Genomic DNA, 15,317 nt, shown 5'->3' on the forward strand with positions numbered 1-15,317 from the left:
TGCTGCTAAATGAAATATAGACCTACAGCCAGCAAATTTACTGACATTTCAATGAGTAATGATCACACTTTGTTGAAGTCACACTTAACAGTGCAAGATGCAACCAGCTGGTGGTGTTACTGAGCCGTCAGTCAGTTTGTTCAGTTTTTCCTGGAATTTGAGAAAACAACACATGGCCCAGTCAGCACTGTTGCTTTGAGCAATGGATTGTTTTTATGGATCCACAAAGTGAATGATGTGTGAACATGTGATTTGGGCATGAGGTTTTATTTAATAACCTCCGCCAAGGCCGAAAGCCTAGGAAGGAGGTTATGTTTTCACCGCCGTTGGTTTGTCCGTTTGGAGGATTACTCCAAAAGTCTGCAGTGGATTTGAATGATTTTTTTTAAAGGGGTGGGGTGTGGTACAATGAACAATCCATTAGATTTTGGTGGCGATCCGGATCATGATCCAGCTTCGGGAATTTTTTTTAATAACTTTTCATAAAAGTTTCGACATACTATACTATGATATTTTATAATATTTTTCGACACATTATACTATGCCTTTTTATGCAACAATATACTAAGACTTATTTCACTACATCTTTCGACATACTGTACTATGAATTTTTAATGACATTTTTCGACTTACTATACTATGCCTTTTAATGACATACTATACAATGCCTTTTTTCACTACATTTTTTGACATACTATACTATGCCTTTTAATGACATTTTTCGACTTACTATACTATGCCTTTTAATGAAATACTATACTATGCCTTTTAATGACATACTATTCTATGACTTTTAATGACATACTATACTATGACTTTTAATGACATACTATACTATGCCTTTTAATGACATACTATACTATGCCTTTTAATGAAATACTATACTATGACTTTTTTCACATTTTTCGAAATGCTATACTATGACTTTTTTTCATGAAAAATTTTTACATACTATACTGACTTTTTTTTCATGAAAAATTCAACATACTATACTATGACTTTTTAATGACATTTTTCGACTTACGTATGTTGAAAAAAAAACAAGGAAAAGTCATAGTATAGTATGTCAAAAAAAAAAAAAAAAAAGTCATACTATAGCAAGTTGAAAAAAAGTCAGGATCGTATGACGAAAAATAAAAAGTCATTGCATAGTTTGTCAAAAAAAAGTCATAGTATAGTATGTCAAAAAAGTCATAGTATAGTATGTCATAAGTACACTATACTATAGTATGTCAAAAAAAGCTGCGATAAACTAAAACACCCCCAAAAATCATCTGTCAGATTAGGAATATCAACCTCACGGCTATTTCCGGAGACGGGCCTCCGCCCTGGTATAAACTCAAAAAACTTGCAATTCCCCATTACATAGACAGTTTAACACCCAGGCGCAAAGGGATCTTTGTATAACGGTATCAAGCAGCATTCAGTCCGGCGGTCTGTGAGTGTGGTAACGATTGACCTTTTCAATCATTTTTAGATTCTGATAATATACTAGATAGAGTCCCACAACGCTCCCACGCAAAGATTATATTCACACAAACTTGCAGCATACAACCTCTTTGGACAAATTTGCATACTGAAAACAAAATGAGAAATTTGGTACTGTACCTCAGAAAATCGCATTTAAGACTTGATACTTTTTAAGGACCGTAATTTTCGCTGAATTGATTTAACAACTTTTAATACTTTTTAAGACCACCTCTGAAATCCTATTTTTTGCTGTGTGCTCCAGGATGTGGTCAGAGGTACAAGGCAGTGAAGCACCACCTTTCAGCTCTTTGTTCAATTACTGTTTGGACTGACTGCTCATGCACTTGGTAATATTACATGAGAGCCAAACTGTGATCACAACACAGACAGATGTGACCATAACAGCTTTAAATGTCCAATGACTTCACATAAATACGCACACCAAGCACATATTTTCATCACAGTTAAGATTTATTTCATTCAACATTTCACATTACAAATATTTAAAAATTATGCATACTGTTATAAATAGTTGGCTGCAAACAATTAAATAACATTAGATTTTTCTTTTTCGTTTCACTAGCACTTCTACAGACCAACTCCTAGAAATATGGACATATCCGTATTACATAACTTAATTAGAAAGGAAAATACAAAAATAGGAACTTATAAAGTGAAATGACAATAAAAATTAAGGTGATATCTTAAGTAAAAAATGCTATTAATAAATACAACAACCTTCCCAAACACAGTTAAAAACTATTGAAATCTTGCCATTAAGTAACATCATTAACAGACAAATATTTAAATATTTATTTTCCTTCAGAAAATGTGAACCATATATTGTGGAGCACAATATAGCAATTAGTAAAAACTAGACACTTTAACATATTAAAAGCTTCACCTCAAAAATATAACAAAAATCTGATCAAAATTATAAAAATCAATTATACATTCCAATTAAAAATATACCAATAAACAGCTAAATACATTGTTGACCTAATAATTACAATGCAATCAATCACAGTAGCTTAAAATAAACAAAATAAGCAAATGAGCACAAAACCTTTAATGTTTTAAAAATAACTTCAATTATTTATATTAGTACAAATAGTTTGATTTCTTTTCTTTTTTACAAACACCAGCATGAAAAGGATTACAATAACAGTAGAAAATGACTGTGAAAAACATATTAACATCTTCTTTAATTAAATGTCTGCAATTAAAAATGGCATTAAAGAATTACATTGCAAAGAGTCTTTATCTGGAAAAAGGTTCAAAAGAAGTATTGCACATAACAACTTGAAGTTAACTTGCAACATTTACCACATTCAAGTCTTTAAGCTCCCCTTCCTCCAGATAGGTCTATATAAGATCACCTCGACAGACAGCGGGGATGAGTTCTCAAGTCTTATTAAAACAGTGTTCTATAAGGATGCTCAAAGTCCTGCACTGCCAAATCGGTTTTAAAGTTACGTTTCTGTCTTGTTTCTCGTCTTATCTCTCATGTGCATCCTGCAGAGGTCTGCGAATGGGGAAGCGAGGAGATCAACACGTGGGGAGGGGAGAGGGGGAGGGGGGTGAGGTGAGGTGAGAGTGGGTTTGGGGTGTCCTTAACAACTTAATAGTTGAGAAACATTTGGTGCACACCACAACAATTAATTTTAATAGCTAATTCATGTACTTGTCATTTTCTCTTTTTTTTGTCATGCATGCTAAGGATTACAATAGGTGCTAGTTGGCAAGTTCAAGAATATATATATACTTTTTTTGAAATATTAAAATATCTAAACACCAAACATCCATTCTTGTGATACGAGATTCAGCGTTTAAGCGTGAACCGAATTTTGCATTCTCCTTATAATAAGTTATACTCCATCTATGGAGAGGAAACCAAGACAGAAGTTACCATTTTCCAACTAGTATAGCCATGTTTAGAGACATTAACATCGATTTTCAAATTACAACTTTTTTTCTTCTTTTTTTTAATTCTCGCCATGCTGTTATTGTGACCAGATTGACTGGAAATATCTAGTGTACGAAAAGCTAAGAGCAAGAGAGCAATACACTTTGGTCTCTCCCTCTGCAGATGTGAAGTCGCATCAACACAAGTGCGCACTTAGTTGTAAAGTTTCCTCAGCACTGAAATGTATAAAAAGCATAATTGAAAATAATATATATTGAAATCACTCAACTTTTTTTTTTTCTTAAAATGAACATTTCCATATATGCAGATCTCTCAGTAACAAAAGTACAAAAGCTACCTTTCACAATGTGAAAAATTGAGGTATTGCAAAAAGGAGTTTCCCCATTTGTGAAAAATGTGCCTAAAATGACTGTTGGAAAAAAGAAAAAATATTTAGAAAAGTAGTGCATAATAAATGTTTATATGTGCATGACAAAATAATTTAGCTAGAAAACACTGTACCAAAAATCAGCAGGCCATGTATAAAATAATCTTTTTTTTTCATCTCATTTAACAGCAAATTCTTCACAAAGTGTTTTAACTTCTAAAATGCTCACCCACCACACCCACAAAACTAATGTCCAGGGTGCAAAACTGGTGCGACGACACCACGCCGATATGAGGATACGTTTCTCACTAGTGTGTATAATCAAGTTTTCTGTACTAACTCCCTGACATATTTAAATGCTCGGCTAGTAGGTTACCACTGAGTGACTTCAAACGTCAAACAAATGTGAGGATTAGTTTTACTTTTTGCTGTGTGAATGTGCACTTTTACGTTAAACTTTCCGCAGACCTATTTGAGATAAAAAGAACTAGTGCCTACCAGCGTGCACCTCCGTTTTTGAGCTATGAGTGTGAGGCCTTGTGTGTGTGTGTGTGTGTGTGTGTGTGTGTGTTTGTGTCTGCAAGCCCTGTTGTTTTTTTTTCCACTGGTGTTCTAATGTGTTTTGACTGCACTGTCAAATATATATATATATAAATATATCATGTTCAAGGCCAATCTTTGGTTTGCTGGGCTTGACAGTTAAGCAAAACTGGGTAGAAGTGACAGAATTTTAAGAAATATATATGAAAAAAAACATCCTTTGAAGAAAATGAGAAAAAAGGAAAATAAGAATAAAAAACGAAATAAGAAAATGAGCTACAGTATGACCCACTACTGCACAGCCATCTTTGGTTCCCAAAAAAAGCCACTGGGTACGACTGACTGTTATCAAGAAACAAACTGCATGTGGGTCACAAGTGTGTAGTAGTAGAGCACACTGCAGAGACTATCTTCATTTATGCTTCAAAAACACTGGATGCTGAGTTGGATTAGCTTGGCAGGAGAAAGGATAGAGGGGTTCGCCGAAAGGGCAGATCCCTCCACGACTCAAATGTGTGCTGACGATTGGGAAAATCAGATAAACTTTCGTTGCTTCTTTCATTAAACGTAGCTGACTCTCAGATGCAAAGTAGATTCATTAAAGACTTGGGAGAATTGCACAAATGCATTTAAAAAAAACTAACAAAAGGACAGGCATTTTCCCGTTCGATTTTTCCTAGCCCCCGTAGAAACTGCAATAAAAAGGCGGCCGCTTGACCAGCCTTCTCTCGAGGTGTTACCTTAACCTCAGTTCTGAAAGATCCAAACCCTCGCTACTCTCCGTTTAGCTGCTATGCTTAGCAGCAGAGGCCACAGGCAGACACGAGGAGGAGGGGGGGAGTTGGGCTGGACTTATCTCTTTACCAGTAAGCCTTGTCTGTCTCTCCTGTAGCCTCCCTTAACGCCATACATTCCCCTAATACACTATACTGTACGATGCTCTGCTCTGTCCTCTAGCACAACCCTGGGTTTGATTACAAAAATAAGGAGGTGATGAAGCAAGTGAGTACAAAAACTGTGCCAGTCACGTCACACTCTGCCCGTTTGCATCACTTCCCTTTGATTTCTAGTTCTAAGGAAAGGAGAACACGAGCGGGGTGTTTTTCTTTCTTTCTTGCTTTTTTTTTCTCTCTTTTTTTTAAACTGTATTCGGCACATTAGCAGCTGAGTTTGAGGTATTAGTTTTTGCATGTCAAAATGGAGATCAAAACCCAAATATGTGTTGCTAAAATTTCGTTGCGATTTTTTTTCAAGTAACATCAAAATATTCGTATGACGTTGGAAATCATAAAAAGAGAGGTTTCAAACGTTTGGATATGGGGAGGGGGAAAGAATCGTTCTGCAGTGGGCCCTCTCTGGTCTTCAAAGTTAATTCAAGATTCAGCTTTGGTTAACTACTAAGGGTCTCATATACTGTATCTGCACTCTTTAAAAATTGGAAATAAGTGCACTCTTCTTTAGCAACACCTTTTTCAATTCACATTTGCTCTGGAGCCTCTTGTATCAATAGAGAACTTAATCACACCTCTCAGAAATAAATAGCCAATGATATGCTGTTTTTTAACAGCATTTTGCGACTTGGTACAAAATAAAAAAGCAATAGCTCTGCTACAAAAAAGAAGTCAATCAAACGTCAAATGAAGTGTGTTGTTTTGGGGCCTCTTGTATCAAAATTAAAAAATCAAATGTTTAGAAAAAATATGCCAATTGAATAGCAGAGTACCATATCACACCTCAAACTTTCCTATATATGTATTTTTTTTTTGAGAACTAATAAAAATATTTCAAAAAATCAAACGCATAAATAAAATTATGTTACACATATTTTTTCCTTGCTGGACATATTTGGATATAATTCCAGTTTTTCTTTTCTATCTTCAAAATATAGATATATATTAACTTAAAAAAAATGAGAAAAAAAGGTTCAGTGAAATTAGAGCAAAAAGGAAACAGCAACAGAAAAGTGCATTTATTTGTACAATGATTTGCGACTCCTGCACTACCTGCCCTCATGCTCCCCTGTTGCCTCTCCCTCTCTCTGTCGTCCACTCAGTTCCAGCGGAAGGAGATGTGACGGGGTCGGTCGCCTCCCTCCTTCACCAGGGGTTTGTGAAACTCTCGTCCGGCGCGCGAGTGGATGGCCGCCCAGCAGTACTCGCAGTAGTACTGCAGACAGGTGACGTTGGCGCAGAAGAACGGTGCAAACTTCCCGCCGCAGCGAGTTCCCTGGCACTCATCGCACAGCTGGTCATCCAGCACGTATGGCTTCACTTCCACCTGCAATCAGAGGTGGGAATCATTTATACTGCTGTTCATTTATACTGTACGTCGTGTCTCTGCCAGATGTTATTCAGCAAACTTGCAGGAAATGAAACAGATGGCACCTGGAAGGTAGAAAATTGATCTGAAAACATGAAAAACAGTTTGTATACTAAAGGTATTGTTAATTAAAAGGAACAGTGTGTAACAATTAGGGGATCTATTAGGTAGGAAAAAATGTTTTTGGCATTATTGGGCAAAAATTCCATAACAACCTTTCAGCATATTGTAATTCAAGTGTTCTGAGAGATAACTACACTTCTGCACCTCCTCATGGCTCTGTTTTCAGGCTTTAAAAAATCTAGCCCCTGACGGGAGACTTTGGCCAATCACAGGTCATTTCAGAGAGCGAGCGTTCCTATTGGCTGTTCATTCAACGGAGGCAGCTTTCAATCTCCGATCAAACGGCAGCGCTGATCAAATATGAGTCAATATTGTGTTACTGTAATGCCTATCCTTTATTATGCGAGAAATAGGCATTACAGCTGCTCAGAGACGTCATGCTCCAGCTCGGCTCTGATTGGTTGTTTTCCTCCGGTCTGTGAAATCTTGCATATGCCATTAGGAGGGACATTCAGTTTTTGTGTCAGCCATTTGTGTCAGCTTGGCACATGGGAGAAGTTTCAATCTGCAACCTCACTGCTAGATGTCGCTAAATCCTACACACTGTTCCTTTTACAGTTATAATCCTTTAGATTTCCAATCAAACCTTTTTTGATACCATTTATGTTCTGTGTTTTTTCAGCAATAGCCAATGTATTATACATTCTGTAATGCATCTCTAAATAGTAGCTTTTATTATTAGTGGCGGATTCATTTTAAATATTGCGGTAAGTAATGAAACAAGAAGGACCGGTGACCTGTTGTATGAATAATTACATGTGACAGGCTCTAAATGTTGAAATTTGTGGATTCACACTCCCATTTCCAGACCATACTGTACACCATTCACTTGCTTTGCACCAGCTGCTCGGTGATGAGGGATTGTGCTATTAGCAAGTGAATGTCACTGAGGCACTCCGTCGACAAAATTTGCCCAGCAATTATGCAAATGAGAAAGCAGCGTACTATTATTCCAGTATTTCATATCATGATGTTACCTCTCCACAAGATATTTTCTGTTGGATTTCTGGTCACGTTATTTTGTTCACTCACCTCTATTGTGCAAATGTGAATAATATTTGATTCAATTACAGGCCACTGTGAGCTGTGTTGCTGTAATTCCATGGCTGCTGACAACAGTGGGTAAGTCGTTGATAGACTTGGCTCCAAAGTGTAAATGCATCACACAACTGTACACAGTGTGAGTGATTGTAAAGACATAACCTACAAGTCGCCACGCAGTAACTGGCTGCCTCCAGGTATTTCAATGAGGGGAAGGCAGCAGATGGGGGAAGCGGTTGTGATCACGGCGGTAAAGGTTTTAAGCGGTAGTCGCTAGGGGTGGGAATCACCGGAAGTCCCACGATACTTTAAGCCCCCCGCCAGCCAGTGTTAAGGGTCTTTGCACACCAAGTCCATATTTTAGATTTAAATTCTAGAGCACAGTCATTACCGCCTACTCTTTCATACATCCTTTGTTTTGTGACCACCACCCGATTCCATGCTGTTCCGCAATCACCTGTCATAATCTATCTTTAAATTCTGCATCTCTGTATTCTGACAGTCGGGGTCGGAAACCAAAGGAGACGCAAACACACCCACACGTCCGCCATGTTGGAGAGGTAATATCGACTGTCACTCGCTTGTTTCTGAACCGATTTTCATGAAATTTGTTGTTTTATAAACATGAGAAATTGAACATGATACTAGAGGCTTATCGCTCTCTCGCTCTTTATCTCTCTCGCTATTCCTCTCTCACTATCCCTCGCTCTCAGTCACTCTATTGCTCGCTCGCTAGCTATCTCTCTCTAATGCTCTCTCACTCTCTTTTGCTAATTCTCTCTCTAACTATTCCTCTCTCGGTGTCTCTCTTCCCATCCCATGCTCTCTCGCTCTCGCTAGCTATCTTTCTCGCTAGCTATCTCTATCTCTCTCTCTTTTGCTAAGTCTCTCTCGGGTAGGCATCGAGGAAATAGGAGGCGAAAGAAAAAGAAAAGAAGAGCGATGGAGGAGCTGATAATGCAGGTGTCTGAATACCCGGAGTTGTACAACACGGCGCTAGGACAACATGAAGCCTATTTTTCTTGGTAAATTGTTTACATGACGCCAACCTGGCTTGCAATTCTGCCAGAAAGCTTTTATGACGTTAACCAAAGCACCTGCCTGTCATCGCAGCCTCGGACCTTAGAGGCAGCAGCTGCTTTTAAAAACACTGCTTTTTTTAAAGGGACCGTCTTCCAAGTAGGTGTGAAAGCAGCTGAACTTCAACATTGGGGAGGGGGAGACCAGAAAACACTGAGCTCTCTTTTCTTTCCACTCACCCGTTTATCGATTTCTCCATGCTGCAGCTGTACAAAGCGAGCACTGATAGCAGCAATGTAGCTCTGCTGATTAGAGAAGGCGACCCGCCCTGCTCCCTTGGGGTACTTCAGCTCAGGGTCTGTGTCGATGCCAGCGTAGCAAACCCCACCATAGAGGCGGTCCATGATCATGGCCAGCTCCACTGCAAAGGAGGGGGGAGAGGAGACACATTGAACTAGCCGAACGAAATATTCACAACAACAAGTTTGACGCACAGAAGCAAAAAGGCATGAACACAATCACAAACAGGAGCCCATGTAGCCAGTGAACACAAACACCAAGTTGATGAGGGTTGTTGATCTGAGAGCTTAAAGCCGTCAACACGGATGGATTAAAGTTCAGCAGAGTTTAATGGGGCAAATGTGAGAGTAGTGTCGGCTGCTAAAATGGCTGCAATACATCCCCAAAAAGTTAATTTACTGTCTTTTGTTAACAAGGGTTGATAAATATGCAAATTGGGGGGAGATAACCTTGCACATTTACAAGGCAGCTTTACTTGTGAAAACATGAAAAACATCAAATGGCAGTTTATTTTTTATATATATGTAAATTTAGACCCAAATATTACACAGGGTCATAAAACATGTGATGCACCACAGGAACTTATGACCTTGGTCATAACCAAAACTACAGCGCAGAAGTCAAAAACACAGCTACCAGCGGTGCAGAAACATGAAAACACATTGTACATAACATTGCTATCAGGATAATATTCTACTACGCACACAGCGTGCCACAGAGGGTACTTCCTGGCGGCACCAGTGTAGGTCAAAGCCCATCTCAGCGGCACAATGCCTCTTTTAGCTCTGCTCTCTTAGCAGGCCTAATGTTTATTATGAAGACAAGCTGATCACATTGCAGCGTCGCACCCAAAAGGAGAATTTTGTTTACAGCTGACATTTCAAAGAGATTGGGATGAAATGATGCAGGAGAAGTGAAGGATGGCTACTTAGTGTTGTTCATCTATGACTTACGGTATAAATATATGCAGAGATGGATTGAAAATGTATTAAATAAAGGCTTTTGATAAATGACAGAAAATATGGGAATGAGACAATAAACATATGGGATTCAACCTGTATGCATAATACATACTTCAAATGTAAGTGTTGTCATTATAAACGCTCATTTGTTGGTGGAAAAAGAGTCTTAAAGGGCGGGTCCATGTGCTTTCTGTTTTGCGTTTTTTTCAAATGGAAACGTCCACTCAGCCGTGGCAAAAAGCAGTGACATAGATTACCAAAGTATGCTAATCGAAGCTAATCAATAAGGTTGTGAATAATGTGAACAAGGTAAAATTACTGCTTTTGTGAATGTAGTCTGGTGGCTTTGAAGAGAGCGATATAACTGCTTCAGTTCCCCATGGTAAAAGACTGAACTGAAGCCGTAATATTGCGTTCTTCAAAGCTACCAGACCAGACTCCATTCACAAAATATACATTTTACCTTGCAGGATACGAGAGTAACTACAGAATGATGTAAACACCTTAAAAAAAAATTAAAATAATAATAATAATGGACATGCCTTTTAAATCAAAAGACAAACATAAACGAAGGATACCTGCACGGAGCGGACGAGGGACACCTCCCACAAAGATGGTTTTCCTCGGGTCCAGAGGCTGAGATCCATCCATCACAAAATCACTGTCATTCAGGTTCCACGGGCGGATCTGGACCTGTCACACACAAAACCAACAGGTTTCAGCACTAAGCACAGTTTAGTACAAGCTGGTTGTAAAGTCACGTAAAAGTCATGACCGCAAGTGTTTCACTGCAGCAAGAGATGTGAGCAGATGGGCGTGTGTGTGTGTTCCCACTGACCGGCTTGTCTTTGATGGTGGGGCTGGACACACAGAGGTACAGCTTGCCGTCCTCTTCGATGCAGGCATCGATCAAAGCCTGCACTGAGCTCTCATCCTGGAACAGCAGGAAGGCGTAGCCTACACAGAATACAGCAGGGTTATTCATGCTGCTGGGGACACGATGTATTGACAAAGAGTCATGATGGAATAGAGCGCAATGATTACTCTGACTGAACACGACATTCTACATTCACAGCAGGAAGATGTAAGCTTTTACAAACAGACAGAGAAAAAGACAAACACGGTTACAAAATGCTTCAGATAATAGATAAATAGAAAACCAGACTGCGCAGATGCACAAATCTGTCTTTTTCTCACACACAGAAACACAAAGACACTGAAGCAATAACTGAAAACCTATTTTTGTAGTAATAAATTGGATCAGGGATTTGGTACTGATAAATGGCAAGAAGGTATTACAGCTACTCTAACAAAACCGTAAATAATTGTGAGATGAAACGGCACAGAATGAAGAATTTCACAAACCTTTAGGTGGAAAATAGGATTTGCTCTCCGCTTTGTGAGGCCAGTCCACAAACAGGTGTCCAAAACGCCGGAAACTGGCCGTTATCTCATCTGAAATTAAGAAGACAGAATGCATGCGTCATTTTCCGATGGTGTCTTATGGTATACCTTGCCCTCAAGTTCTTCTAACTTTCCTTCCAAACCGAAAATGGCCGTTAAATGAAATCCTTTTTAAAAAGGTACAGTGTGTAGGATTTGGGGGCATCTAGTGGTGTGGTTGCAGATTGCAACAAACTGAGTATTCCTGCATATTATACCTTTTAATGTAACTACTTTACCTTCATCTATGTCCGGGGGCAGTCCTCCCACAAAGACCTTGCGTGAGTAGCGTTCGACGCGCTCTCCGTTCTGGTGTGGAAAGCAGTGTGGAGAGCCAAGGCCTGCAAGACCCTGATCACCACGTTCATCATCAGGGAAACCATCCTCCATGGGGAAGAGAGAGGAGTGGCCTGAGAGGGAGAGAGGGAATAAAAAGGAGGAAAGATTTAGCAGGTCGTTGTTGTCATGGTTATAACCCTAGGGCAGCAGTGACAACTGTACATTAAGTGTACTGTACAGTACAGTTTTCACTGCATTGAATAGTCCACCTGGCGCTGGGCGGAAGGGGAAGAAGCTAAGTATTTTGTTTAGTCTTGATCTAACATCGTTTACCACATAATTTAGGCAAGTTAGTAGCATGCAATGCACATTACTAGGGAAGCATTACAACATATTTCTATTTCCTATTTCTGTGACTTTAATGCCTCTGCTCTGGTGAGAGTGAAATGTCATGAAAGAGTATGAATGAAGGGTAACATACAGTAGTAGGGGGTCATGTTAAACTAAAACTAATTTTAGAACTGTCAAATTAAAATTAGGAGAAACAAATATAGACATAACCGAAAAAATTGAGAGGTTATGAGTGATGCTTGGCATGGAGATATTGCAGTTTGTAGGTACATATTGGAGTAATTTCCAAAAAGAATTGGGCTGAAAATTAAACAAAAAGTAAGAAATGTACAAAATGTCACTTGATTTACACACGGCCAGCAACTGTAACGTCAATGAAGGACTGGACATGCATGCAGGTTCTCTCTAACAGACACACTTGCCCTCTCAGTGGCTGTGCAAGTGTTGTGGAGACTAAGCCCTGCCTGGCCTATTCCTGCCCCTATACAACCTGACCTGAGCTGCTTTATAAAGATTTATGCAACGGAGTTAGCCTCAGCTTACAGTATGTGCTGTGTGCGAGTGAGGATGTGTCTATAAGTGTGTGTGTGTTCGGCCATTTGCCTGGCCATGTGTCTGTGCTTCTGTTTCTAGTGTTTTCAAATCACATACTACACTTTGTGTGAGTCTCTCTGTCTCGTTAACTTTCAGCCAAATGTGACAATAACAACTATTGTCAGACTTAACAATCTTGCAAAGTGTATGTGAAAATGAGAAGAAAAAAAAAAGGCGAGCAGAGTCAAGCAGAATGAGAGAAAGACACACTAAAAGGATGAAAAAGATGCACAAGATCACTTCACAAGATCACTTCACAAGCTCGTGGCAAGGCTCGACACTTAAGACAATCATGCAGACAAAAAACATGTCACGTCACTGTACGGACACAAAGCGCACAGTCATTCAAAAACTTTTTTAGGAGCGTTCATTTAACAAACGCCCTATAACCAATGAAATCACGACAGCACTGCTTCAGATCACAAAGTCAGTCAATATACAGAGACCTAGAGAGCTGAATTTATGCTGGAAAAAGTGACATAATATACCCATGATTATATTTTACCTCGTCTCCTGCTATAATTCCTGGCTGCATGTGGAATAAGGACAAATCAAAAAGGAGAGGGTGATTATAAAAGATGCATAATACACACTGTACCAATACAAGTGTCAGGTGCTTCATGACAATGGAGGGATGTTCCCACCCGCCCTGAATGATAATTAACCAGTGGAACTGACACCACACGTAACAGCACTACACCATAAAGTTAAAGTACAAGTCTATATTTTGAAGGGTTGTAGACACTTGTCACCTGGCTATTTATACAGTACTTTCAAAATAAAGTTGCATCATTATCAATAAGTGATAAGAGATACAATCCAAAGAAGACAAAGGACAGATCGGGACAACAGTAACAAAGATTATACAAGTCCTATAACAATAGAAAAGTAACTCAAGTAAATACAGGCATCAGGATTACAACATTGGACAGTTGAGCAACTTGACTGAAAAGTACAACTGTGTATTATCATGCGCAACAGTGGAGGGAGATTTCCTGCTTTCTAATTGACCCTTCGCTAAGCCCCGCCCTCCCCCGCTGCCACTCTTCAGAAAGAAGAAGCAGACAGAAGCATTTACAATATGTGTTTGTAGGATGTCAAACTAATTCAGCAGCGAAAGACATGCTAAAAGATAAAAGACAGAAGCTAAAGCCCACAGATCACAGTGTAAAAGTGAACCACCATCACCTGGTAGACAAGAAATTAAGGAACAACACTGTTCCTGTTCATTGTTACAATCATTACAAAAGCAAAAGCAGCATGTGTATACATACAGTATACCTTCAGCAGCTTGCGTAGCATAGTGCTAAAGCCAGTTAATGATGTGCGAACATACTCTGCTAATGTTAGCTCCATTCGTTTTTGCGTAGAAACGTAATGAATTAGAAACCTATATCTCCTTCCAACCTCTCTGGGTAACTAGTATCACTATTACACAACCTTTAACAATGATTATAGGCTCTACAAAACCAGCCTGAAAATGAAGAAAATCAGGTGTCGGACCTTGGTCAGAGCTGGCCGATGCTACGCTATGATTGGCCAGTATGCATTCAAGGGGCGGGACTTAGCGAAGGGTCAATTACGACCAAGAATCCTATTAAAAGGGAAAGAAGAAATTGTCCAAATGACGGAACCTTGAAGCACACCATAGGTAATCAAGGACTCTGATAAGATATTAAGATGGTTTAGTTAACCCATAAATGTCTGCATTAGAATTGAACAAGATCATGTACAGCCCTGATAATAACAACAACAGCAGATTCAGTGCAGTCTCACTGACAGAAACAAGACTGAAATTCAAGTATGTCACTATAATCCAAGCGTTCCCAGTGGTTTTGTTAAGAGTCTGTGTTGCTGATACAAGTGCAGAGGAAGCACTATTGTGGCTAACTACGGGGGGAGAGAAATTCTCTTCCACAATAAACCAAATGAAAGTGCCAGAAGTAATAACAGAGCAGCTACCAGCAAGTGTTTTCTGGATCTGGCCAGCCATTTCACAATATGTGATTTGCACTCCTACAGTCACGCTTCAGACTTTTACTTCCATTGTTTCCACAATGTAAACACAAGCGGCCAAGGAAGGCAGCAGTGGCAGCAAGGAGAGAGTAATGCCACTGTTATGTACGTGCACAGCTATCTGCGTGGGTCGTTGATGATTGTTAAACTTGTGTGACCGTGGCAACCGCAGGAGACGGATCGAGGGAAACAATAGTGTTAACCACTCACTTTTTGAAAGCACCATGGTTTCTTCTAAAACCAGATAGCATTACAAATCTAAGGGCCCAAATAAAATCCACGTATGGCTTTGATGCTTTGATGCTGCTTTAAAAAGGGATGTTTCACATTTTAAACAATTCTGAGGTATGGATATAAAAGGTCACATGGTGCCTTCAAATGAAACTCGTGAGCTCGTATTTACAACAAAATGCTTGGCGTTCAAGTCATTAAGTCGTGAGAAGACAGCTACTAAGAAACTAGCAAGCTAGCAAGTGGGTAAGATAATGCAGTAAATGCAAAGACATAATGACAAAAGGAAAAAGATGAAGCCGTTGGGAATATCAACATTTCCCTCAGACCTATT

General features: G+C 39.3%; 1 protein-coding gene across 2 annotated transcripts in view; it reads right to left on the bottom strand.

Moving 5' to 3' along the window:
• Positions 1-1,920: 1,920 nt before the first annotated feature.
• cpeb4b (cytoplasmic polyadenylation element binding protein 4b) overlaps positions 1,921-15,317 on the bottom strand; it is a 38,758-nt gene continuing 25,361 nt past the window's right edge. The window contains exons 5-11 of one of the 2 annotated variants that reach the window (XM_074611888.1): positions 13,242-13,265; positions 11,752-11,922; positions 11,435-11,524; positions 10,908-11,026; positions 10,648-10,762; positions 9,047-9,228; positions 1,921-6,581 (exon numbers count right to left, since the gene is read on the bottom strand). In XM_074611888.1, coding sequence (XP_074467989.1) covers positions 6,354-6,581; positions 9,047-9,228; positions 10,648-10,762; positions 10,908-11,026; positions 11,435-11,524; positions 11,752-11,922; positions 13,242-13,265 — 929 coding nt within the window. In that variant the 3' untranslated portion in view covers positions 1,921-6,353. The remainder of the gene's footprint in view (positions 6,582-9,046; positions 9,229-10,647; positions 10,763-10,907; positions 11,027-11,434; positions 11,525-11,751; positions 11,923-13,241; positions 13,266-15,317) is intronic. The other variant, XM_074611889.1, reaches the window with a different exon arrangement.

Source organism: Sebastes fasciatus, chromosome 16 (genome assembly GCF_043250625.1).
Source record: "Sebastes fasciatus isolate fSebFas1 chromosome 16, fSebFas1.pri, whole genome shotgun sequence".
Taxonomy (NCBI): domain Eukaryota; kingdom Metazoa; phylum Chordata; class Actinopteri; order Perciformes; family Sebastidae; genus Sebastes; species Sebastes fasciatus.